Source organism: Schistocerca piceifrons, chromosome 1, assembly GCF_021461385.2.
Source record: "Schistocerca piceifrons isolate TAMUIC-IGC-003096 chromosome 1, iqSchPice1.1, whole genome shotgun sequence".
NCBI classification, from domain to species: domain Eukaryota; kingdom Metazoa; phylum Arthropoda; class Insecta; order Orthoptera; family Acrididae; genus Schistocerca; species Schistocerca piceifrons.
In genome coordinates this window covers 358,495,214-358,521,107 of record NC_060138.1, presented here as the reverse complement: position 1 = coordinate 358,521,107, position 25,894 = coordinate 358,495,214, and the positions used below count along the sequence as shown (strand labels likewise).

The 25,894-nt window shown below is 42.2% G+C and overlaps 1 protein-coding gene across 2 annotated transcripts in view; it reads right to left on the bottom strand.

Annotated features, from left to right (window-relative positions):
- Nucleotides 1-2,903: 2,903 nt before the first annotated feature.
- The window catches only part of LOC124784917, a 57,477-nt gene continuing 34,486 nt past the window's right edge, over nucleotides 2,904-25,894 (bottom strand). For both annotated transcript variants that reach the window (XM_047254139.1, XM_047254138.1), the window contains exons 4-6: nucleotides 17,618-17,823; nucleotides 15,272-16,684; nucleotides 2,904-3,297 (exon numbers count right to left, since the gene is read on the bottom strand). In XM_047254139.1, coding sequence (XP_047110095.1) covers nucleotides 3,244-3,297; nucleotides 15,272-16,684; nucleotides 17,618-17,823 — 1,673 coding nt within the window. In that variant the 3' untranslated portion in view covers nucleotides 2,904-3,243. The remainder of the gene's footprint in view (nucleotides 3,298-15,271; nucleotides 16,685-17,617; nucleotides 17,824-25,894) is intronic.

Sequence of the window (25,894 nt, the reverse complement as noted above, 5' to 3'; positions counted from 1 at the left end):
CCCTCTTTGTCAGTAACTCTTGTTATGACATTTGTTAACATTCCACTGCCCAGCATACCACTGCCGATTCCCTACGGTGGCTGCAGGGGGCTCGACCTGGAGTTCAATCGGCAGGAGGTTCTCGTGTTCATGTTCCAGCAAACCCTGTCGGACTTTCCATTGACGGCATGTGAAGTCATGACCACTATCGACCCTACCAGTTTTTCCATCATATTGTTTCAGCAGTCCTATTGCGTTGGCCAGAGTGCAGCTCTTTGGGCACAGTGCAGGGGTGGTGCGTGTTTTTCCTGCTCTCGATCAACGCAACGTTGTCCGGGGTCCAGGAAGTTCTCGTGCTTGCCGAGAAAGAACAATGCTGTTGTGTGGTCAATACCTTGGCACTGCGTACTGCACACTCCAGTTGCTGTATGTGTCGCATTGGTGTACGACTCGTATGATGGCATTAGTGCAACGTCACGTCTACTGGCACACAATCAGTCATATCAAACATCTGGCGCATTCTTGTGGGGCTTGTGCACAGAAGCAGGCTGCATCACTTCTGTCCTTGGCTGGTCCTGGAGCACCATCAGGAGATGCCACTTATTTCACTGGGCCATTTTTAGGCAGCACGTGGTTGTCGGTGGTCGATGCATTTTCTAATTTTTCACACACGACCAATCTGTCCTCCACATTGTTGAATGCCACAGTTTGCAAATCATCGGTTATTTTTGCCATTGAGGGGTTGATCTGGTTAGAAATTTGTGTCACGGCAGTTTGAAGACTTTTGTGTTTGCAGTGTGTAGTGTTTCGAGAATTTCTGTAAATTCTAGAACCACTCAGCCTTCTACCGTCCCGAACACACAATATTTTAGATGTGAGTGTTGGGCGACAGAATCCTACCTATTGCGTGTCACATGTTTGTGTGTGCAGGTTTGAAATTCTATCGCCAGAAGAATGTAGATGCAGCGGTTGAACGGCAACGACAAGTACTTGTTGGGCGATCCAAGGAAGTTTTTAGTGAAAGTGTGCGGAAGAACCATGGCACTCCTATGTTATTCTGTGCTAATTGTGTCAGTGACCATTGTTATAATAACGAGAACAGTTGAGAAGGTACTCTTGAGAAAAACTTTTGTTTAGCCTTGTTGAAGGGAAGACGTGTATTATGGTTCATGTTGAGACTGGACATGGTGTTCTAGCCAACCTCCTCTTATATGTAAATTAGTTTGTTTCTAACATCTGGATACACGAGAAGCTTATGAAGCAGTACATATTTACATGAAGAGTGAGATTTGTAATATGCCTGAAGTTCAAATAAACGTCGTTAGTTGAAGCAAATGAAACTTTGTATGTCTACTTATTTTTATAAGTAGAGAGAGTCTTAAGCAATTCCTGTACCTAGCAGCATACTTCGGAGAAGTCGCCCTAGTATGTCAAGTAAGTCATCTTGTAAAAGAAGTGGAAGTTAGTATGTTTACTTCACACTTAAATTGTCATCCAAAGCCTTTAGAAGTGGTATCCAGCATCTCACTATTGCTCTGTTTCACCCGGATTCTAACTCAGATGTGGGGCACTCCCTGTGTAAATTTAAGACCAAAATGAAGCAATCAGTCTCTGCGGCTTCCAAAAATGATGTGTTGTTGATCTATCTGGCTACATATCAAGCAACGCTGATCAACAGGTGCAGTCCGGTGGAACGATGCATAGGTGTCAGTGTAGGGTCTCCTGGATTTGCTGCACTCAATTACATACCCTGGACTAGCTGCCATTTGGGACTATTTTTTCGGCCAGTAGTATGGGTGGCTGCCTGGTGTCATGGTGGGCCACAAAGGTCAGCAGTTGTTTGTGGTAGATGTTGGTATCGACCCTCTCCTCCTCCTCCTCTCCCCCTCGCCGATGTATGTGGCATCGCCACCACTGCTGCCAGTGGACCTCATGTTGCCACAACCTCCGTGTCATTCCAACAGAGCTATCATTGTTGGCTCCTTTGGTGGTTGGTCCACTGTTGGGTTTCCAGGGGCATCCCCAGCTGTTTGCCAGAGGTTGCAGACCAAGCCTCGTCACTGTTGGCCCCATGTGGCCTTTTCGGGGGGGGGGGGGGGGGGGCAGGGATTTAGTATTGCCCTAGTTCACATCGTGATGGAGGCAGGTAAATTGCATGGGTGGCACAGTGGGATAGTGCAGAAACCTGCCATAGAGGGCAGACGCAACATGTAGGATGGCAGACCCACTGGCAGAGTTGTTTACTTGTGGGTGGCAGGTTGGCAGTGCTTACTGAGTCTGACCACCATGACCTAGTTTAGCTTACTGTACTGTGTTGTGACCAGTACTTAACTGTTAGCCATCTACGCCACCCACACACTGAGTTCTTCACGTGTTCATTTCTAGGTGGGTCAGTCTCTTTGCCTGCTGTAGATCGACTCACGTGGCATGTTTGTTTCCCTCTCACGGGGTTCTATTCCCCGGCTATATTTGAGCCACCGTAGGTCTGTGAAGTATCCATGCTCAAGTGCCATTGTCACACCTGTGCACATACTAAAGATACAATGAAACCCTCAATACCCAAAGTACTTACAACATAACTGTCTGCAGATACACAGTATGATAATTAAGCTAAGAGTTAAAAGCTCTGATAACCACATAAATCAAAATAAACTCAAGGTTTACAAAGAGTTTCACTTTATTCTTATTCCAGACTTCATTGACCCTTAATAAAAAGTAATAGCTTATCAATTTAACTATATGGGAAGTCTGCTAACACATCTACTCTTGAAATTAATATTTGTACAAAATGTGATGGAGCTTCTCTCAAGTTAGTCGATCATCTGGCAGGAATGTTGAAAATTAGTTTGTGAAGACAGGCCTCCACATGTTAGTCTCATATGTTTGCAGTGAAACAACAAAGGAGATGAGTGATAATTCAGAACTACTATAATAAGCATTTTTAATGATTTATGACATAAAAATGATATATTACTACATAAATGACATACAACACATTTTTACATAAACTACCAGAAAAATCAATTATGTAGCTGACAGCACTGGTCAGCAATTTGAGATCTATTACTGTGCCCAACAGTTTGTTTCCAGATGGCAACATCAGGATAATCTGGTAGGAAAAGTCACATCTAATCACTTATAGAGTACTGTCTATTGCTTTTCAGTTGTATTTTCACATATACAAAACATTCATCCATATGACCCATTCACAATGATTGTTGGAATGGTTTTCGTAACTATCCAAGGTTTGCATTTTGTGTACTCCTACCAACCACTCATCATGTAGTGTATTTTCTTCACTTCTTCAAACATGTCACCCTGAAAATACACAAATTGAAAAATTTAAAAATAAAGTCATATAAAGAATTAAATTTTTTTCTTGTTTCAGAACATCTGAAAATAAAAATATATATGTTTTTCAAAATAAACAAGTTTACTGTACACTGCCAGATTGGATCTACTTAAAACAATTATTCAATGACAGCACAAGAACATGCCTTATTTTGTGCAGGTAAACAAAAGTACCACACAGGTGATAGTATTTTATGGCGGTTGGTTGAAATGCATAAATTAAGAACTCCTGTCACACTTTTTCAATACCTGCAATGTTGCTGTCATTTTTATACACTGGTGTATGTAACACAAACAGGCAGGAAATAAGTAAGCTATAGAGAGAATTTTCGACCAGTAGGTGAATTGGCAGAATGTATGTGTGGAGCAGTAGGAAGAATGTTGTTTAACATCTTGCAAGTAGCGATATTAGATATAGTGCCAGCTCATATTGAGGCAAGAAATTGGCTGCAGTCTTTTTCAAAGAATGAACTTAGCATTTGCGCCTTAAATCATATGGAAACAATAAAGATAAATGAATTTGGTAACACCCCCCCCCCCCCCCCGGAATTCCTTATAAATGTAAATTCAGTGTCTTAACCTCTTAATAACCTTGCTTAGTGGAGCATGAAGATGGACAGCAACAAGGAAACAAATTACGTTGAGGAATACGCAAGAAAGCGAATAATACATAACACTCATGAAATGTTCAGAGTGACATATGAAGGAAATGGATTACATCAGTATGAACTAAAACACATATGGGTTTGTAAATAATGACAAATACGAGGCCTGTTCAGAAGGTAAGTGTACTGTGACTAGAACAGGCTATGGTTTTTTGAGGGTTGGCAATGCTGAACAGTAGAGGGAGATCCCCTGACATGCGAGCCATGTGCTGTGATCCACTTCCTACTCATCGAAGGAATAACTCCTATTGAAATTTTTTCATGATTCAAAAAATGTCTACGATGAAGGTGTTATAAACAGAATGAGCGTGTTTAAATGGTGTAGGGAGTTTTGATAAGACCAAACAAATGATCATGATGAACAGAGGAGTGGAAGACTTTCCACTTTAACTGATGGTGCAAGAACCGAAACTGTTCATGAAGACCACTGATTGAAAGTGGACGAAATTTCCACATGTTTCCACAACTCTTCAGAACTCTCTTACATGAGACTCACATAGAAACACTGGCATGCAGGAAACTGTGCACAGTTTGGATCCCAAAACAGCTGGTAGAGCAGCACAAGAAAAATCGGGTCAATAGTGCCCACAAGTTTCTTGAGCGACTTGTTGGAAGAAGAGGATTTTCTGAGCTCTATTGTGACTGGAGATGAAACGTGGGTGGCTAATTACATGCCTGAGACAAAAAGACAGCTGTCACTGTTGCATCACACCAATTCTTCACACGGAAAAATTCAAAAACCACAATTTTGCACAAAAAAGTCATGGCCTCAGTGTTATGTAATCGAAAAGGCATAATTTTGGTCGAATTTCTGCCTCTATGGGAGACCATCTGAGCACAATGATATTGAGACACCCTAAAAATTCAAAAGGAGTGAAATGCTGATAAGAGGAGTGTCCTTGTTACACAACAACTCCCATCTTAACACAGCCTTGGCCACTAAGGTGATCTAGGACTCATTTGGTTGGGATGTTTTGATCCACTGCCCACATTTCCCTGACTTGGCACTTTCAGATCTTTTCACCTCCCTTAAGGCACACAAAAGAGGAATTAAATTTTCAACCAAAGAGCAGGTGCAGAAAGAGGTTCTGAAATGGGGTTAGAAGCTGGTGGAAGAGTTCTTCAAGAAGGGCATAAAGAACCTTATGCCACAGCCCACCACATGCGCTGAATGGGATGGCGATTGTGAGGAAAAATAGTCAACAACTGTATCAATGATATCCTGTAATTGTCTTTCAAATACACTTTTTCTAAAAAATATAAAAATCTAGCACACTTATTTTCTGAATGTGCCTTATACAAATGAAACATTGAGGACGCGATAATACAGGGAACGATGGATGAATAAGAGAAATAGTTTCCTTTGCCACCTGTGTGTCATGTGTTTTTCTTTTTCTATTTCATTTTTAATAGAAATAACAACCTAACCAGGGAACATATTGCTGTCACCCCTTATCCCAAATACAAGAGCACATTGGTTACTTCGGTGTCCTGTAGATGGTTTAGAACTGGGTTACCAGGTTTTCATGTAAACATTCACCACTGGATTATAACATAGGCAATGAATGGTGTGCATGTGCCAGTTGGTTGTACAGTATTAACACAGCAAGATGGGTCAACATGGAAATGTGACAAATGGCAGGAAGGTGTTTTTGTGGTAGGAGATACCCATGCCCACATTGTAAACGTAGCAGCCCAATTTGACCAATTGGGCTAACTTGTCTACAAGGAATGATATACCACTCGCAACCATGTAACACAGTGGTTGCAGAATGATCCTAACTGACAGAGGCCAAAGAAAGTGTCCCATCTTGCAAATGGCAATCACTTTCAAACAACACAGAATTGCTGCTGTTAGTGGGTATAGGCCAAGCTAAACCAATTTCTGACCTAACATTGTGAAAAAAATTGCACACAATGGATTTGAAGTTGGGTGCCTTACAAAAGGCCATCCTTCACAGTGGCATATATAGCTGCACATCTACAATGGACCAAACAACAAAAATACTGGACAGTATTTGACTGGAGGCATGTAGTAAGGCTGACAGTCACACTTTTGCCTCTTTTCAAATGATTCAAGGTGTCGAGGGTGCCGACAGCACAATGAGGCATTTAACCTGCAGTTGAAGTTCAGGCTGGAGGCAATTCTGGAATTTGTGGAAGCGGTGTTCATATGACAACTCGGCCCCACTCATTCAGATTACCTCACACACGAAAAATGATGTTTGCTTGAACATTCAAGGTGACCAAGTGTTTGCCTTTCCTGCACGTCTTTATGATAACTATACTGTTGACAGTCCCATCTTCCAAGATGGCAACAGTCGCTGTAACAAGACTGCATGCAAATGAACACCACACGTAGCCCATTACATTACCTACTCCCACAGAAAATATTTAGGTCATTCTCGAACCACATGTGAAATGTAGCAACAATAAAAGTGCAGTTTACAATAAAAGTGCAGTTTAGTAGCTCTGCAGAATCTAATCATCAATGAATGGATACATGTAGATATGGCATACTTGAATAAACTTGTGGACTCACATTCTGTCAAATTGCAATCATTATCAATGCTAGAGGCAGTGTTACAAGATACTGATGTGCTATTTCCTATGGTGGGGAGGTCACTTACTTTTTGTCTTCACATTTTTTAAAATAAATAATTACTGTTCAGGTATACTCATAAGGAAGTGTTAACTACGCATTCTGAGATGGATTGAAGTTTTCCTCGGAGCTATTTCAGAAAAGTTCCAGGTAACACTTTGTCTTAACACCTTTAAATACGATAGTCATGAAGTGTCTATACTGAGCAGGAACCACCTGAATTTCTTAAGGATGGGGATTTGAAGCCAGTGAATCTGTTGAACTCTTCTGTATCTGTAATGTCATTTGTAGTTCATTGTCTAAAAAAGATTTCATACTTAGTTGTTGTAACATATCAGTTTTGAGATGATATGGAACAAGCTTTCATAGTAATTAGTAAGCTAATTTGGATTTTAAATTGGATAGTTGTTTTACAAATATTAACTTAGGCACAAGAGATACGAGTGCCATTTCGTGGATTGTAGAATACTCTTCCAAGAATTTGTGCTCTGACCTGAATACCAAAGGGCCTTCCATCACACCAGTCGAACACGTTCTAAATATGACACAAATAATAATGGATAATAGGTCCTGCCAGGAGATAGCACCATGTAGGTGAAAGCAATTCAACAGAAAAATGAGCAGAACAATGGTAATACTTGTAACTAAGGCTGAGACTGAAAGTTTATGGCTGAGGCTGAAAGTTTGTATGCTAAAAAATATTTCAGCAATTTTACTGCAATCTACAGATAAATGAATAAACCTTTGACGAAAGCAGAGAGTGAGAGCAATAACTACACTCCTGGAAATGGAAAAAAGAACACATTGACACCGGTGTGTCAGACCCACCATACTTGCTCCGGACACTGCGAGAGGGCTGTACAAGCAATGATCACACGCACGGCACAGCGGACACACCAGGAACTGCGCTGTTGGCCGTCAAATGGCGCTAGCTGCACAGCATTTGTGCACCGCTGCCGTCAATGTCAGCCAGTTTGCCGTGGCATACGGAGCTCCATCGCAGTCTTTAACACTGGTAGCATGCCGCGACAGCGTGGACGTGAACCGTATGTGCAGTTGACGGACTTTGAGCGAGGGCGTATAGTGGGCATGCGGGAGGCCGGGTGGACGTACCGCCGAATTGCTCAACACATGGGGCGTGAGGTCTCCACAGTACATCGATGTTGTCGCCAGTGGTCGGTGGAAGGTGCACGTGCCCGTCGACCTGGGACCGGACCGCAGCGACGCACGGATGCACGCCAAGACCGTAGGATCCTACGCAGTGCCGTAGGGGACCGCACCGCCACTTCCCAGCAAATTAGGGACACTGTTGCTCCTGGGGTATCGGCGAGGACCATTCGCAACCGTCTCCATGAAGCTGGGCTACGGTCCCGCACACCGTTAGGCCGTCTTCCGCTCACGCCCCAACATCGTGCAGCCCGCCTCCAGTGGTGTCGCGACAGGCGTGAATGGAGGGACGAATGGAGATGTGTCGTCTTCAGCGATGAGAGTCGCTTCTGCTTTGGTGCCAATGATGGTCGTACGCGTGTTTGGCGCCGTGCAGGTGAGCGCCACAATCAGGACTGCATACGACCGAGGCACACAGGGCCAACACCCGGCATCATGGTGTGGGGAGCGATCTCCTACAGAGGCCGTACACCACTGGTGATCGTCGAGGGGACACTGAATAGTGCACGGTACATCCAAACCATCATCGAACCCATCGTTCTACCATTCCTAGACCGGCAAGGGAACTTGCTGTTCCAACAGCACAATGCACGTCCGCATGTATCCCGTGCCACCCAACGTGCTCTAGAAGGTGTACGTCAACTACCCTGGCCAGCAAGATCTCCGGATCTGTCCCCTATTGAGCATGTTTGGGACTGGATGAAGCGTCGTCTCACGCGGTCTGCACGTCCAGCACGAACGCTGGCCCAACTGAGGCGCCAGGTGGAAATGGCATGGCAAGCCGTTCCACAGGACTACATCCAGCATCTCTACGATCGTCTCCATGGGAGAATAGCAGCCTGCATTGCTGCGAAAGGTGGATATACACTGTACTAGTGCCGACATTGTGCATGCTCTGTTGCCTGTGTCTATGTGCCTGTGGTTCTGTCAGTGTGATCATGTGATGTATCTGACCCCAGGAATGTGTCAATAAAGTTTCCCCTTCCTGGGACAATGAATTCACGGTGTTCTTATTTCAATTTCCAGGAGTGTATTTGCAGTTCTGATTTCTGCAAGTGATGATTTACTCTCAGCATATGAGCTTTTGAGCACCACCCTTTGCTGGGTTGTAGCTAGAAAATGAAATAAACTACAATATTTGTGTGGAAACTATGGTGATTGTTTCAATATCAGTTTCATTATTGTGTTGTACCATTATTATACTGAGACCTTTCCTTTTCCACAATTTGAGGACATTATAAGAAACATACCGACTGTTAACAATGTATAATTTACATTCCATTTGTCACATCATGAACTTATCTAAGTACTATCAGATAAAACTAGAGCTCAAATAAGTGATATAGTACCTGTAACTAATCAAATATATATCACAGATTGTAGTAACACTGCAATAATTATTCATGCAATTTCAAAAGCACAAAAACACAGAAAGGAAAAAAAGCCAATTCCCTCTCCCTCTCATAGCTGCTTTTGGAGTTATTTCATGGGATAATGAAATATGTCACACTTCATCTGGACCATATGAACAACAGTGGATGTTATTTTGACTTCATGGAAGAAGACATAAAAGCAGGTTACTGCAAAACTCATCCAACATTAGATATGACACCTTACTGCAGCAGCATGCTGTTCTACTTGGATATTGCCTTGAGAATACGGCTTAATTCAGTATCAGCAGCATTATTTAGCCATGGAGGAATGCAGCACACAGAGATGATAAAAAGCCTGATTTTTAAGTTATCACAAATTGTACAGAACTAAATGTATCATAACCTTCCAAAATTTGAAAAATAATGCCCGTCAATTGTTACATGAGCAGGGTAGTCAACAGTTTTTCTACTTTCAGAACAGTCATGTTAATGAATGTAAAGTGATATTTCTAAGGACACACAGAGATTTCTGGATTCAATAATATACACCGAATCTCAACTGAATATGCATGCAAAAGTCTTTCTTTTTTAGAAGAGGCAGTTTTCTTACTAATTTACTTGAAAAAAAAAATTATATGGCACAGTGGTGAATAGCTGTATGCAGCACAGTGATAGTATACTGTAAATGTAGGGTAAAGGTTATGTTTTTACCATTTCCTTGTGTTTTGTTAATGTACAGTTGACTCATTCTCCATCCCTGAAGGTTATTTTTCTTGATGGAATTTACGGTACATAATGAATTCAAATGGTAAGGAAAACAGTCTCACAACCATTTCAGTTTGCCTATGTGATAGCTATCCTCCACCATGAAAGGCACTCTTTAAGACCAAGTTCCATTAAATATTATGATGACTATTCTCTACCATGAAAGGCACTATTTAAGACCAAGTTCCATTAAATATTGTGATGAAGTATCCTTATGTATAGCAATAAAAGCTTAAATCACTTCCCACTGTAGTCCATATAGCAAAATACTAGGCTACCAAAAAAAGGGCACAATCCATTTTCTACAAGGTGATGCAACATTTAGTATCCACCAAACTGAACTTGTACTTCAATTCTTGAGTCTGCCAGTGCGAGAGACAGGTAAAGGTAGCTGTCAACTTTTGAAACTGATCAACCATATCTAAGAAACTGCACTTGCACTAGTAACCAGGATAACATTGCTAATTCTATTCACTCAAAACATTGCTCTACTTTTCACATTACAGTGATACAGTTAACGGACAACCAGGATTCTTGTAGTGATCTCTCTGCTAGTGTGTTTAACACTGGATTATTATGATCAAAAGGCTGGGATGTTTCCGCCTAACAGGCAAAATTATGAACCTCACAGTGTTTCTTAAAATGTCCTTATCCTTAGTGAGTTCTTGGCCCTTTACCACATACTTGTATTTATTATGGCAGACTTTTGGCAGAAATCTCTACATTCCACCACACAAGAACACTTCTGCACACAAAAAATTAGAGAATATATATAAAAGAATGATTTCAGATGTAGGAGATAAAAATATAAAAAAACTTGCATGCTTCCAGCCTATTATGTCATATGGGATTATATTCTGGGGTAATTCATCAAACTGAGCCAAAGTTTTTAGATCGCAAAACTGTAATAAGACTCATTTGTAGTGTAAATTCAAGAACATCACATAGAAACCTGTTAAAGGAACTGGATGTTCTAGCAACTGCTTCTCAGTATATTTATTCCTTAATGTCACTATTTCCAATCAATAGCTCAATACATAGTATCATTACTAGGAATAAGAACTATGTATTAGGGTTGGAACTTTAATTGTGGCAATTATTTATTTACAGCTAATGCAAAATAGATATGTGTTACTAAGTTTTACTGACCTTCAAAGTAGTCACCAGCATTGTGTATAACCCGTTGCCAGCGATCCGGAAGTTTTAGGATACTCTTAGCAGTGCCACTTGTGTTGACAGTTCGAGCGGTGCGGTCTATCGCGGGACGAATTTGTAGCAGTTCTGAAGCGAATACTGTGGAGTGTTTCCTTCAGTTTAGAAATTGAGTTGAACTTATGAGGGCTTAATTCAGGGAAGTGCAGTAGGTGGTATAGCACTTAGCAGCCCCATCAGTCAAAGAAATCAGTAACAGCTTGCACTGTACGTGCTTGAGCATTGTCCTGCAGAAAATGTCATCACTTCTGTCTCTAAGCTGGTCGTAGGTTGTGTTCCAAAAATGAACAGCATAAAGACAGAAGTGATGACACTTTCTGCAGGACCTGACCATCATTTTGCAGGACAATGCTCAAGCACGTACAGTGCAAGCTGTTACTGATTTCTTTGACTGATGGGGCTGCTAAGTGCTATACCACCAACTGTACTCCCCTGACTTAAGCCCTCATAAGTTCAACTCAATTTCTAAACTGAAGGAAACACTCCACAGTATTCGCTTCAGAACTGCTACAAATTCGTCCCGCGATAGACCGCACTGCTCGAACTGTCAACACAAGTGGCTATGCTAACAGTATCCTACAACTTCCGGATCGCTGGCAACGGGTTATACACAATGCTGGTGACTACTTTGAAGGTCAGTAAAACTTTGTAACACATATCTATTTTGCATTAGCTGTAAATAAATAATTGCCACAATTAAAGTTCCACCCCTCGTACATACAGTCCTAAAATCACTTACCTTGGTTCAATATACAGGAACACACATTTTCAATAAATTGACTGCAACCATTAAATATTTGGTTTCAGATAAAACACAGTTGAAACAGAGTTTCAAAGACTTTTTGATAGTTTGAAAGTCTTTTCGATACTCCAGAAATGAATATCTTAACAGGGACTGTTAGACCAGCTTAAATAGAAATGTCTGTTAGATTTCAGTTTTGAGAGCACTTGGTTCAACAGTCAAGATTAGGAGGTATTTTGTGTATGATAAATTTATTAAAAGTGGATAATTATGTTTCATTCTGACAGGGTATTAATTATGTAAATATTAGCAGTTCCAGTTTACTGTAATGTATGCACATACTCTCACAATCTCCTGACAAATGATCAGGGAAGTGAGTGTAATATTCAAATGTTTTATGTTTAAGTTATATAATTTCATTTTTTGGTCTTTGGAACAAAAACTGAGTATAATGTATTGCTTGTTGAAGGGAAATAATGAACGGAGACTCAGCTGGTTTGTAAATGGAATGAGACGTACCGGAGTTTGTGGAAGTAAAGAACATGTCAGTAGTAAGCTCACACATAACCAAAACTTATTTAACTTCAAAATTACTAATACTTTCTGAGTGTGTTAATGCTTCAAGTCAAAATTTTACAAATCAAGCTGAACACGCTATTTTGAATATCACTCTAAAAGTGAAAAGTTGAAAAAGACACAAAACCTCACATTGGGGGAATATGGGATAACATCCTTTCAAAGGAACCATTCCAGCACTTGTTTTAAGCAATTTAGGGAAATCACGGAACACCTTAATCTGGCTGGTCAAATGTGTATTTGAACCACCATCTTCCTGAATACGAATTCAGTCTTTTAGTGTGGCACCATCGCTCTTGATCTGGATAATTAAGTTAGTAATTTGAAGTCTTAACGAATTACTCAAGTACACTGTTGTTTGAAACAGGAGCTGTTCATTTTTTTTTGGGAGTAAAAAGTCGAAGTAAGATACTAAATCCCATACATCAAAGAATAAAATTAATACAAAGCCCCACAGTCCCTATTACTCATTTCATAATTTGTCACAGCTCTAAGAAATTGAACAAGGAAGTCAGTAATGATGTGCAAACAAAGGTAGTAAATACAAAGATAACAAAATTTAAGGATGAAAGTAACTTTCACATGATGTGTCACTGTCACGTTACATAGCTCGGTGAAACTCGGGAGACCATACGTAGAAAGAAGTGCTACAGTATAGGGCAGAAGGTCACTGAAAGAAATAGGCAATGAGAGAAACAGAAATGACACTTTTATTTAAAGACAATAATTACAATCAAGTCATGGAGATTTATGACATCCCATGGAAATTACAAAAAGTGAGATACTGTTCTTAATAAGGCGTGTGATGACTATAGACAATAATGCATTCGCTTCACTGCGCTCCCACGCTGACCACATGGTTTGTAAGGAATTATTGTTTTAGAATGTTCCGAACCTCCATTAGCATGGTTGCTAACTGCAGGATGGTTGTTGGGTTGGTTCACATTGATCTGTTGCTGTACATCTCCTCAACGCAGCTCATACATGCTCAATCGGATTTAAGTTTGGGGGGGGGGGGGGGCAGTCAGGCCAATTCAATCAACAAATGTCCTCTTATTCCAAGAGCTCCTCCATCTGCACAGTCTGATGTGGTCACATATAGTCATTCATAAAAATGAAATCAGAGCTGAATGCTCCCCTGAAAGACACACATGGGGAAAGAGTACAGTGTCACAATAATGTTGTCTGATGAGTGTACCATAATCACAAATTTGGAGGTCAATATGCCCAGGCAACATTATCCCTGTCCACACCATAAAAGCTAAATCACCAAACCAATTACGTCTGATGATGTTCCTTGGTGCACTACATACGTACTCTCATACAGCGAGAGGTGGGAACATATAACGCAACCAGGAACATTGTTGAACTCAATCGTTTTAGTGGTCCAGATGTTAAACATGGTTATTTTGGTGGTAAAGGTGTGATGATGTGGGGAGGCAAAATTTTGCATGTGTTAACTGACCTTTAAATCTTTGAACATGGCACAATTGCCAATAAAAGTTATTGTGACATTGTACTCTTTCCCCTTGCACATCTATTCAGGGGTGCATTTGGATCTGACTATGAATGACAATGCGCGACAAGATCAAGGTGCACAGGTGAAAGAGCTCTTGGAATGAGAGGACATTTGCTGAATGGACTGTCTGGACCCCCCCCCCCCCCCCCCCCAACTTAAATGCCATCAAGCACATACATGTGGGATGCTGCGCCAGATCCACAGACACCAATGATCATACAGTAGTTGCCAACTATGCTGGAGGAGGAATGGAATGCTTTACAACAAGAACTCCTTACCAACCGTGTGGCCATCATGTTGTACAATCTGCATTATTGTCCATGGTGATCACACCCCTATTACGAACTGTGTGTCACTTTTTGTAATCTCCTTGGGAAACCATAAATCTTGGTGACTTTAAGTGTAATTACTGTCTTTGAATAAAAGTGTATTTTCTGTTTGTTTCATTGCACATTTATTTCAGCTAACTTTTGCACTATACTGTAACACTCGTTCTTCGTATGGTCTCCTAAGTTTGGCCAAGCTATGTTACTTGGCAGTGACACAGCATGCAAAAGTAAAAGTTTGCAAAAATCTTCTCTTAGATATAACATCTGAAGGGCAAATGTGTTTGTCTCTTCTTATGCAGCAAATCTTTCAAGGAATACCATTCTCTTTCTGATTAGCAATGTGCTAATGGCACTGAATAATAATGACTCTGAAGAATGGAATTGACACACAATAATCATGCACTTGGATTATGCTGAACTGCATATACAATTATTAAATGTTTGCACAAAATGTGTTTTGAAACTGTCATTTACAGAAGTTACAGCTTAATTGGGTTAAAGCAATTTAATAGCATCATATATGCCACCTTTTGCAATATTTTATATGTCTAATAGTGGTCTACTCATTAAATCAAACATGGACATAGATGTCCACATGACATACTGAAATAATGTGACACAGTTCCTTGTCTCAAGTGAGTGGAGTATTTCGAGCTATATCTGTGTACTGTGCACTGTAGCGCTGTGCACGTTATTATGGATCATTATGAAAATGAAAGTAAGCTTCCAATAGAGATCACTACGACAGTATCACAAGTCCTCATTTTATGTGTGGCTTAGAAATTAAAACAGGAACTCTCACACTAGTAACAATAAACTATAAACTGCATGGGACTACAACTTCATCCTTTGTCTCGTGTATGCTGGAGATCAAGATGTTGACCGCTCAGCTAACTAGTACTACCCTAAGTGCCTGTTTTAGTGTGCATGACTATTAAAATGTATTTTTAAATAAACTACACATTACACATAAAAACAGGAAAAGACTTACAGCTTCCTCTTCAGCTTCAGAATTTTGTGGTGAAACACCAAACTTCAAGAGATCCAGGATTTGTCTCCAGCCTTCCTTGGGAGATCCCAGAAGCCTGTCAACTGTTTTGATCCTCCATATACACCAAAATCTATGTTCAACAACAGGATTGAGGTTTTTCTTCCTCAGTGGACTATTCTCTGAACTAATATTCAATCTCTTGTTTGGTCCCTCTGTTTGTTGGTCATCATCACAAATGAGCTGTCGTTTACCAACATTTGGACCAATTTCCTCAGAGGCAGAAATGGCAGCTATTTTTGCAATTTCATTCTGTTTTTTCTCAAAATTGCTATCTCCTCTGTATTCTTCCTCGGCTGGAGGCACATCATCAGATTTATTGCGAAGGGTATTCTGCACGCAATTTGAAGAGGATGAGGCTTCTTTTCCCTCAAGTTCATGGGGACTTACAAGCTGTTCGCTGACTGGCAGATTACTTTCAGTCATGTTTCTACTTATTTCAACATTTTCTGAGGTCAAATTTCTTGTAATCATCTCTGAATCTGATTCTGGTTTTACAGAATCTTCAGTACTATATTTCACATTAGACACTGTATCGATATCCACTTTATGCATATTAGAATTATTATCCTCAATTTTAGAAACATCAGCAGCAACTTTCTGCTGTTTGTCAATTTGACATATTTCAATATTCTCAGTGTCTTCATCATCAGGAAATTTTCTTTTAATACCATTTTTTCCATTCGGAGGACCAGAGTCTTCCTCATCAGTTTTGTCAATGTAATATAATTCTTGAGTAGGTTTCTCACAAGTTGATTCATTTCCATTAGTTGTTATCTCATCTTCCACAATTATGTCACTTCCTGAATATTTCCTCCCCAAGTATTTTTTATTTTTACGGGATCCTCTGTGTTTGGGTAATTTAACACCATACCGCAAATGAAGCATATTACAAAAAGAGGGGAATTGCTGTTTAGTCACACAAGATAGAGCACGTGCCCGATGACGTGCGATTCTTGTATGAACTGCAGGCTGACCCCTTCTGATTCGTTTCATTGGGTGTAACGTATGAACACTCTCAATTTTACATCCACTGTCAGCGACTGAATTATCTCGATTAGTTTCTGATGACAAGCTCTTGCCTGCATTTGTTTCAGAGATGTCCATTTTCGTTGCTTCATCCCCTGGGCGAACATCATCTTGAACAGGTACAGAGTCATTAATTTTGCTGCTGTCTGCAATGCTAAAAAAGTGACGCAGGGCTAAATGCCTCTCACAATATGCACATTCTAGAGTGTTATCTTCTGAGCTCTTCAGCCAACCACAGATCACTAAAACCAGTGCACTTATTCCTTCTTCAGAACAATTTGTTTCAATGATTTTAAACAAATGCTCCAGAATATCTCTGCTCAGACCCTAGAACAAAATATGTAAATGAATTAGCTCTGCCTTGTATAAAGTGTTTTACATAAAAATGGAAAAAAAGTAACTTAAAAAATTATCCAAATGATTCTTTGCTTAATTTACGAAAGTAAATACTAAAATTTTAGAAAACAAGGTAAAGGATTAAACTACACATTGCTACTCCCACTCTAATTTGAGCTGATTATTAAAATCTGTTTTCACTGACAACAAATTTGGCACAAGATTTTCTTTTTACCATCATTCAGTGGCAGCTAATGAAAGCTGTTTGTTTAGCTTTGACCATAACATGGTTTTATCTTCCATGAAGATTTACAGTGTAAATGTTTCACAATAGGAATTGAAGAAACAGATAGTTTGGCAATGGAGAAAAAATAATAATGACAAAAGATGAAAGCACCATATGACAAAATGACATTTCCTGGCCGTATCAGACAATGTATCCTTAATTTGACGATTTCATTACACAAATTAGCTACGCGGAATTTGTAATTTATGTATATTGAGGGAGAACCTCATAACTTGAGAGAAAACATATGTAGTGAGGTGGTATTGTGAACTTTCAATTGCAATTTTCATTGTAGGTCAAATATTAACTACAAGACAAAAAAAAAAGAGTTCACCCTGACTGGAACAAACAGTATGGACTAAACACGATAATTTATTAAAATATTTTGAGAAATTCAGTATAGTTTTTGTCATAAAACACTGTTGCTACTGCTGTTCTGATCAGTTACAAAGAATCTGCATAGTGTCCTTGGAGCCATTCTGGTTTACAGTCCATATGGCACATATGAGGGCAGAAATGGGAAAATCCAATGCATTTATCTTAGTCATTCTTATGATCAACACACAAAATATTCACATTTCTTATCTATAAACACATGCAATTATTATAAAATTTATACACAAGTGCCAAATAATTACCATTTTATCTAACACAACTTGTTGTATCTTTGGTAACTCACTTTCATACATAATAATTTTTTTCCAACTGTGGCATATATTTTTGCACAAAATTTTTGGATGAGTTATGATCTGTATAAATCTATCCGGACAGGGACAAAATGACCAATAGCACAAATTATCATGTGCTTTATGAGCAATATCACCCCACAAGTCTGGTTTCTGGACTGCAAAGAAACAAATAATTGACAGTTAATTAAGAACTTTTATGACAAGTTATTGGAAAATGCCTTAATGATAAGAAAATGAAGTGTTTACATTAATTACAAACATCAGAATTTCAACTCAGTTTTTTGTTTTCACATAGTTGATATTCTTTACAAGTTAAGCAGTCACTCCTCATTAACTTTTTTTTCTGACTCCATAGACTTACGTCAAGTTATTTCATTTTCATTATACTACAGACTCAAAAACAATACAATAAATAACTCTTTCAATATTACTGGATTATGTGGTCCAGTAATTGTTTCTACCATATCTTTTTCTTCTAATCTTCTGCCAATTCACCACACACATCAATTAAGCATCATGTCACGTCAGGCTGTATTCGCACTGGATGTCATGTCCTGTCAATTCACTTAAACCCAGTATCAAATGGTGAAAGTGAGGTTATGAGATACTGTCTGGGATACAAAAAGTCAGAATATAGTAATGAATTGAGGGACTAACAATGATAAATTTTATTACTGCACGAAACGAACTTCATAACATAGGTTCTTGATCAATTTTGTGTGGTAAAGTAGTGAGAAGTGAAACAACATTTCAAGATATCAACATCCATTTGCTAGCGAAAATATATACACATAAACACAGAAAACAATATTTATATGGAAACAAACACATCCTCTTTACCTTACCCACAATTTTGTTTCCTCGCATAACTAATAAAGTCATAAATTATATTTTTCTCCTTCATTAGCGTTGATCTTTTCACCCAAAAATGTTATTTACTAAAAATGCTTCATCAACATATGTTTTCTTTATACGTAGTGCAGACTTCAGCTCTGTTCTGTTATTGTAAAACCTAATAATTGTTCGCCATCAAATATCTGACAATGCTTATGGAAGAACACCCAATGGAAAAACATCCAAGCTGTCATGGAACATTTGCAGTTTGTCATGAAAACAAAAAGGAAAATAATAAAATAAGAATTAAGAAGAAAGTGAAGCAGGAAATCCACTAATATAACATAAGTGAATGCAGGGAAAATAAATTCACTTCCATTGTTAGCAGACTATGACACCGTGGAAACTTTCTACCTGAGAAACAGTGATGTGACGTGATGACCCACTGACAGCCAGCGCGAGTGCCACCATTTGAAAAGCACTGTGGATTGTTTTGATGGGAAGTGGTGTGATGGCAAATTTGAATTGGTGTTCATACTGCTCACTTTCATCTTTTGCCCCCAGTTTCTTTAATATTCTCTCTTTTAAGGGATGAATTATTTCCAACAGTACAGCAATGTCAATTATTCATATCTCAAAATCTAGTTAGAGGGCCTACATTTTATTCTTTAGGTATTTGTATTCTCAAAAGAACGTGATATGAAAGTCACATATTGTAGACTATCTTAAATGCCTAAACTCTGTAGCTTTTGTACACATAAAATAATGGACTTACGAGATTGGAATAGTTTTCTTACTTTCATTAACTAATTTTTTATGGCTTTTTGGTGCAACTCTTAGTTGAGGTGGTAGGTGTTTGCTGCATAGAAGCATGTAATACAAACAATATGAGGTACTTACACAACATTCTCCTGCCATACTGACATTAGTGTAATATTACATTTTATCTCCTACAAAGAAAATTTGTAAATAATAGCAACATTTCTAAATATAATACTAGGAGACAGGACTTATAATGTCCATCAGTGTCTTACTGTGGCACAAAGAAATTAGTGACATGAGGGAGGGAGGGAGGGAGGGAGGGTGGGAGAGGGCTGGGGGGGGGGGGGGAGAGGGTGGGGGGAGGAGGTCTGGTACCTAGCGCTGCGGGTTTCGAATTCGTGCCAGACAGCATGGACCTCGATTACTACTAGAGGTCTCTCCAGCCGTTGTGCCAGAAACCGTGACCGCGCGCACACTCCTAGCCCGTGTATAATGTGAGGGTGCCACGGTGGAGCATGTGGTCCCAGCCGCCAATAGCGATGTACTCTATCATGTATGTAAGTGCCTGCCTCTTTCTTAGCAGGCAGTCTGATATTCGTGTTAGTCTATTGACAACTTGCCTACAGAGAGCGTGTTTACATTACTTTGTTTCCGTGGATGTTGTGGATTTGTGAGTTTTCACTTGTGACCCCATTGCTATATGTGTGTTGTTCGTTAGGTCTGGCTTGGTCGTCCGTCGTCATTCATGTCCGCCCTTCCCTGTTCGTTTTGTTTGTTCATGGGCCACTTCCGTTTGGTTCCGCCGCGCTTTCCTTTTTGGCAACCCCACAATCGTTCCGGTCACGGTTACAACATTTTGGCGACGAGGTAAACGGTGGTAGTTGTTAGCATGGAGGTGAAGTTGGTCTGTCTTATGGATCAACAGTAGCAGCTCATGCAGCAGCAGCAGCAGCTCCAGTTAGACATCTCACAACAGTCGCTGCAGTTGCTAAAGGACAAAGTTGATGCCCGGGACACATTCCCACAACAGCTACCGAGTCCTCGGGTGTTCGATGCTTCCCTGGTCCATCGTCATTCCCACCATTTAATGACGCTAAAGAAGACTGGGAAACATACTTACATAGGCTGAAACAACATTTAACAGCTTTTCAAGTCACAGATGACTCCTTGCAGCGGTCATTGTTTTTGTCTTGGGCTTCCCCAGACAGGTTCTTTCCTCTCCCCAAGTTGGCACTGTTGTCCGATCCTGTGGCTCTTTCCAGGAGATATGCCTTTTGCTGATAAACTATTATTCCCAAAGCTACCATGTGGTCACCTCTCGGCTGGAGTTTCACCAGTACCATAAACAGCATGGTCAATCACATTGTTCCTGGGTCACGGACTTGCAAGGTCTCAGCTGTCGATGATATTTTACGTGCACAAATTGGCAGTGTAAGGCTTCTTATGCGGACTCCTTGATCTGGGATGTGGTGGTTCAGCTGGCTCCCAATCCTGAGGTCTGCACTGAGGTGTTGAAACTCTATAACCCCTCCTTGGAAGAGATTAGCTGCACTGCACACTCCTTTGAAACTGTGCAGGCAGCTAATGAGCGTCTTATGGTGTGGGTGCAAGTGGCGGCAATAGATGTGTCTCGGCAGGTTCCGCCCTCACGATGTCGATGTGGCCCTGCCGATGGAGGCTAGCACCGTCGGGACTCCTGTTTGTCCTATGTCTCTATGGCATTGGTGCCTCTGGTCGCCCCTCGTCGCTGATCGTGTGGCCCACTTCCATCTTGCCCACAGTGCGTTACTGCACATTCTCGAGCTGATTGTCCCCACCACTAGAAAACGTGCACGCTGTGTAACAAGGTGGGCCACATCTGATCGGTTTGTCACAGTCACTCGACTCGCTTCAGTCCTGCCCCTCCAGGGACTCAAGGTACCGTCCATGCTCTGCACTCTGTAGTCCCACAGGATGACCCATCAGCATGGAAGCTTTTCCTCATGCTCTGCCTTTTCAATGAGGATGTAGTTTTCAGGTTGACACTGGGGCCACCACCTCCCTGATTAACATGGCGACATATATCCGCCTGGGCTCTCCTGAGTTGTCACCTCCCTCTCGGCGTTTGGTCGTCTACGAAGATGGTTTTATTCCCCTTTGTGGGCAGTTCGTCGTCCAGGCGATGTACAAATGTGTTGCCTGGTTCCTTACCCTATTTGTCATCGACCATCCGTTGGCTTCGAATATTTTTGGCCAGGATGCGTTTCAGCTGTTTGGCTTTTCAATTTCCGATGAAGTTAATGTCTTTTCCATGGATGTTCCTTTTCAGGACTTGGACGATCTGTGCTTTCCGCTTCTATGTCATCGTTTGCAATGGATCTTGGATGTACTTCTGATTTTCAGGGGCACATCACACTTCGGTCAGATGTGCAGCCTCACTTTTTCCGCGCTTGACCCCTTCCGGTGGCCTTACGGCTGGAAGTCAAGCAGGAACTTGATCAGCTCCAGGCCGCTGGCATTCTGGAACCTGTGACATACAGTGCCTGGGCGACACCATTGGTGGTCATACGAAAACCCAATGGGTCCCATCGACTGTGTGGGGCCTTCGGCACTACTGTCAATGCTCAGTCCCTCATAAACATTTACCCCATTTCCCGACAGGAAGACCTCCTCACCAAGCTTGCTGGGGGAGAGTACTTTTCCAAGATCGACCTGGCTGAGGCATACCACCAGTTACCCTTGGATGCCGATTCCCAGAGCATCTTGGTTATCAATATGCCTTTCAGATTGTACAAGTACAAGTGCCTTCCATTTGGTGTCTCTTCGGCACCAGCCATTTTCCAGCAGTTCCTCGAGCAGCTTACGCAGCCTATCCCTGCCCGCGTGAATTATCTGGATGACATCTTGGTCACCGGGCGTTCCCGCCAGGAACATTTGCAAAACGTCAGTGCCTTATTTCACGCTCTGCAATCTGCAGGTTTACACTGTCAGCTGGACAAGTTGCTTTTTTTCAACCGGAAATGGAACGCTTAGGCCAACGACATAGCAGAGCTGGCATTCACCCTTCGGGTCGTAACGTTGCGGCCATTGAGGCCCTTATCTGAACTGCAGGTCTTTTCGGACAAGGTCAGTTATTACTTAAAGTTTTTACCCCAGGCTGCCTCCGTTGTGCAGCCCCTCAATCACTTGCGTCACAAAGGGGTGCCTTTTGATAGGACTCCTGCATGAGTCCAGGCTTTTCTCTGTTTAAAGGCGATGCTGAAATCCACCCGTTGCCTTACTCCCTTCTCTCCAGACCACCCCTTGGTTGTGGCGGCTGATGCGTCGGCATACGGCAGTGGGGCTGTCATCATGCATTGGAATGCCGACGGCTCTGAACAGCCATCAATTATGCATCTAAGATGTTGACCCCAGCACAACGGAATTACTCCCAGATTGAAAAGGAAGCCCTAGCGATCGTGTTTGCCATCCAAAAATTTCATACTTATCTCTTTGGGACAAAGTTCACCCTCCTGACGGACCATAAACCTTTAGTTACGCTTTTCGGACCCCACTCTCACCTTCCATAGCGGATGGCGCAACATCTCCAGTGCTGGGCATTATTTTTACGAAATTATGCTTACACCATCCAGGATAAGCCCACCACCCACCATGCTAAAGCGGACACTTTGTCATGCCTCCCAGCAGACCCCGATCCTGCATTTGACAAACAGAAGGTCCTCTGCTTTCACACTGATTCCGCCCGCCAGGTTGTGCTGGATGGTCTGCCTCTTAAGGCTGCTCACATTGCTGCGGTTACCCGACGCGATCCTATCTTGCGGCAGGTTTTCCGCTACATGGTCCACAAGTGGACCACCTATATTACTCGTCGGATGCTGACCAATTTCAGCCCCTGGCACCACCTGTTCGACAGGCTCTCTGTGGTCGATGATGTCCTTCTGTTGGCCACAGAGTCGGATGCCCATAGGGTAATCATCCCTCCAGATTTGTGGCATCAATATTTATTACACTGGAGTATGTCCTGCATGAAAGTTTTAGCTCGCCGGCATGTGTATTGGCCTGGCATTGATGGTGATACTGATTGTCTGGTCTGCGGGTGCACTGTATGTGCGTGTTATCAGGCAAGCCCAACTCAGTTGTTTGCATGCTGGCCTGTACCTCACCGGCCCTGGGATCACATCCACCTCGATTTTGTGGGCCCATTTTTGGGGTCCATGTGGTTACTTATCGTTGATGCCTACTCTAAATACCCATATGTCATCCGCATAGCGTCCACCACCACAGAGGCCACACTCATGGCCCTGGCCCAGGTTCACGCCATGGAGGGCCTGCCTCAGACAATGGTCTCTGATAATGGTCCCCAATTCACAGCATCCTCCTTCCACAACTTCTGTCAGGCCAACGGTATCAAACATATCCATAGCCCGCCTTTCGACCCTTCCTCACATGGCACGGTGGAGAGGCTTGTCTGCACATTTAAACAACAGTTGATGAAGGCGGTTGACACATCTCCAACCACATCGGCCCTCACCCTGTGTTTGAGCACCTATCACATCACGCCAATTGATGGCCGCAATTCGGCGGAGCTCCTCCATGGGCGACAGTTGCAGACCCTGCTCCATTTGCTGATGCCGTCCCTCTCAGCGTTACACCCCCAGCACGGCCGTGTGGGCCCCGTGTACGGGAGCAAGGCAGGTTGGACGTCTGCCATGGTAGTCGCTAGCTGGAACGCTGCCATCATAACTAGCTCCGCCTGCGTGCCCCCGCGGGATGCCCACCGTCATTGCCTCCTCCTCCTCCACTACCTGCTTTGGGTACAGACGTGGTCCTCGAGTTGCTGCCACTGTCCCTGGTTGCTGCCTCCCCGCAGGCCTGCCGCTGGCCCTCCCTGCCCCTAGGTGGGTTGGCGGCTCCCTCCTCCACCCTGGCCTCTAGTTTGGTAGTCATGGACACCTCAGACATCCCTTCCTCCCTGCCACCGGCAGCTGGTAGCCTGGGTCTTCTCCCATCTGCCAACCGCCTCGGCACCGTCCAGGGCATTTCCGCCCTTTCGTGCAAGTTTCAAGGGGGAGGGATCTGGTACCGAGTGCCACGGGTTTCAAATCTGCGCCAGACGGCAAGAACCTCGATTACCACTAGAGGTCTCTCCAGCCATCGCGCCATAAGCCATGGCTACACGCGTGCTGGTGGCCCACTTTTAATGTGAGGGCGCCACAGTGGAGCACATGGTCCCAGCAGCCAATAGCAACATACTCTATCATGTATTTAAGCGCCTGCATCTCGATCAGCAGGCAGTCTGATATTCGTGTTAGTCTACTGACATCTCGCCTACAGAAAGCACGTTTACATTACTTTGTTTCCATGGACGTTGTGGATTCGTGAGGTTTCGCTTGTGACCCTGTTGCTATTAGCTTGTTGTTGTTCGTTAGGTCTGGCTCGGTCATCTGTCGTCGTTCATATCCATCATTCCCCGTTCAATTTGTTTGTTCGCAGGCCGCTCCTGCTTGGTCCCACTGCACTTTCGCACTCGGCAACCCCGCAACCGTTCCAGTCGCGGCTACAACAAGGGGGAGGGGGAGGGGGGGGGGGGGGGGGGGGGGAAGAGCCTCTGGCAGTTGCAAGACAGGCATTTTTGCTGAGATTTGGGAGGGTCATTTCACCCTGCAAGTTTTGCCTCAAAATCCTCATAAGATTTGGCATTGCCAGGAGTACTCCAAAATGGCTGATACATGAAACCTATTTCGTATGTTAAAAAGAGGTTTCTAATTTTGGTCTATAGGACATAGTCCTTGCAATGTAGTATGTGGGGAAAGCCTTTGTTGTTCAGTTCAGTTTACTAAATTCACTTCTCCATATACAACAGTGTACACACACACACACACACACACACACACACACACACAGAGAGAGAGAGAGAGAGAGAGGTGTGTGTGTGTGTGTGTGTGTGTGTGTGTGTGTGTGTGTGTACACTGTTGTATATGGAGAAGTGAATTTAGTAAACTGAACTGAACAACAAAGGCTTTCTCCACATACTACATTGCAAGGACTATGTCCTATAGACCAAAATTAGAAACCTCTTTTTAACATACGAAATAGGTTTCATGTATCAGCCATTTTGGAGTACTCCTGGCAATGCCAAATCTTAAGAGGATTTTGAGGCAAAACTTGCAGGGTGAAATGACCCTCCCAAATCTCAGCAAAAATGCCTGTCTTGCAACTGCCAGAGGCGGAGATCATTTCACAGCAATCCCTTACATTGTTAGGAAATTAACAGCAAGGGATGAGTGACATTATGAATAATGACACACCTAGACTGAAAATCTCTCATTGCGCCTTTTGGTCTAATTTAAGCTGTGATGTAGATGGTGAACAACTATATGCAGAAATTTAAGACTGTGGGATGATTTTAAAGCTGTGGTTCCATAAAACTGTCAAGAACAGAAGAATTCTTGCAGACATTCGTTGCCTCCATCACCAGTTGAGAGAGATCATTTAGCAAAGTTAAGCTCATATTTCCATTCCTCAAAATGGTACACACTGAGAATGTGTCACGTCCAACCAGCATTCAGAAATCCCAACTTTGATTCAAATTATTTCAACAAAACTTTCAAAGTCTTAAGAATAAGCACCTGCTTGTGTCTGTATGTGTGG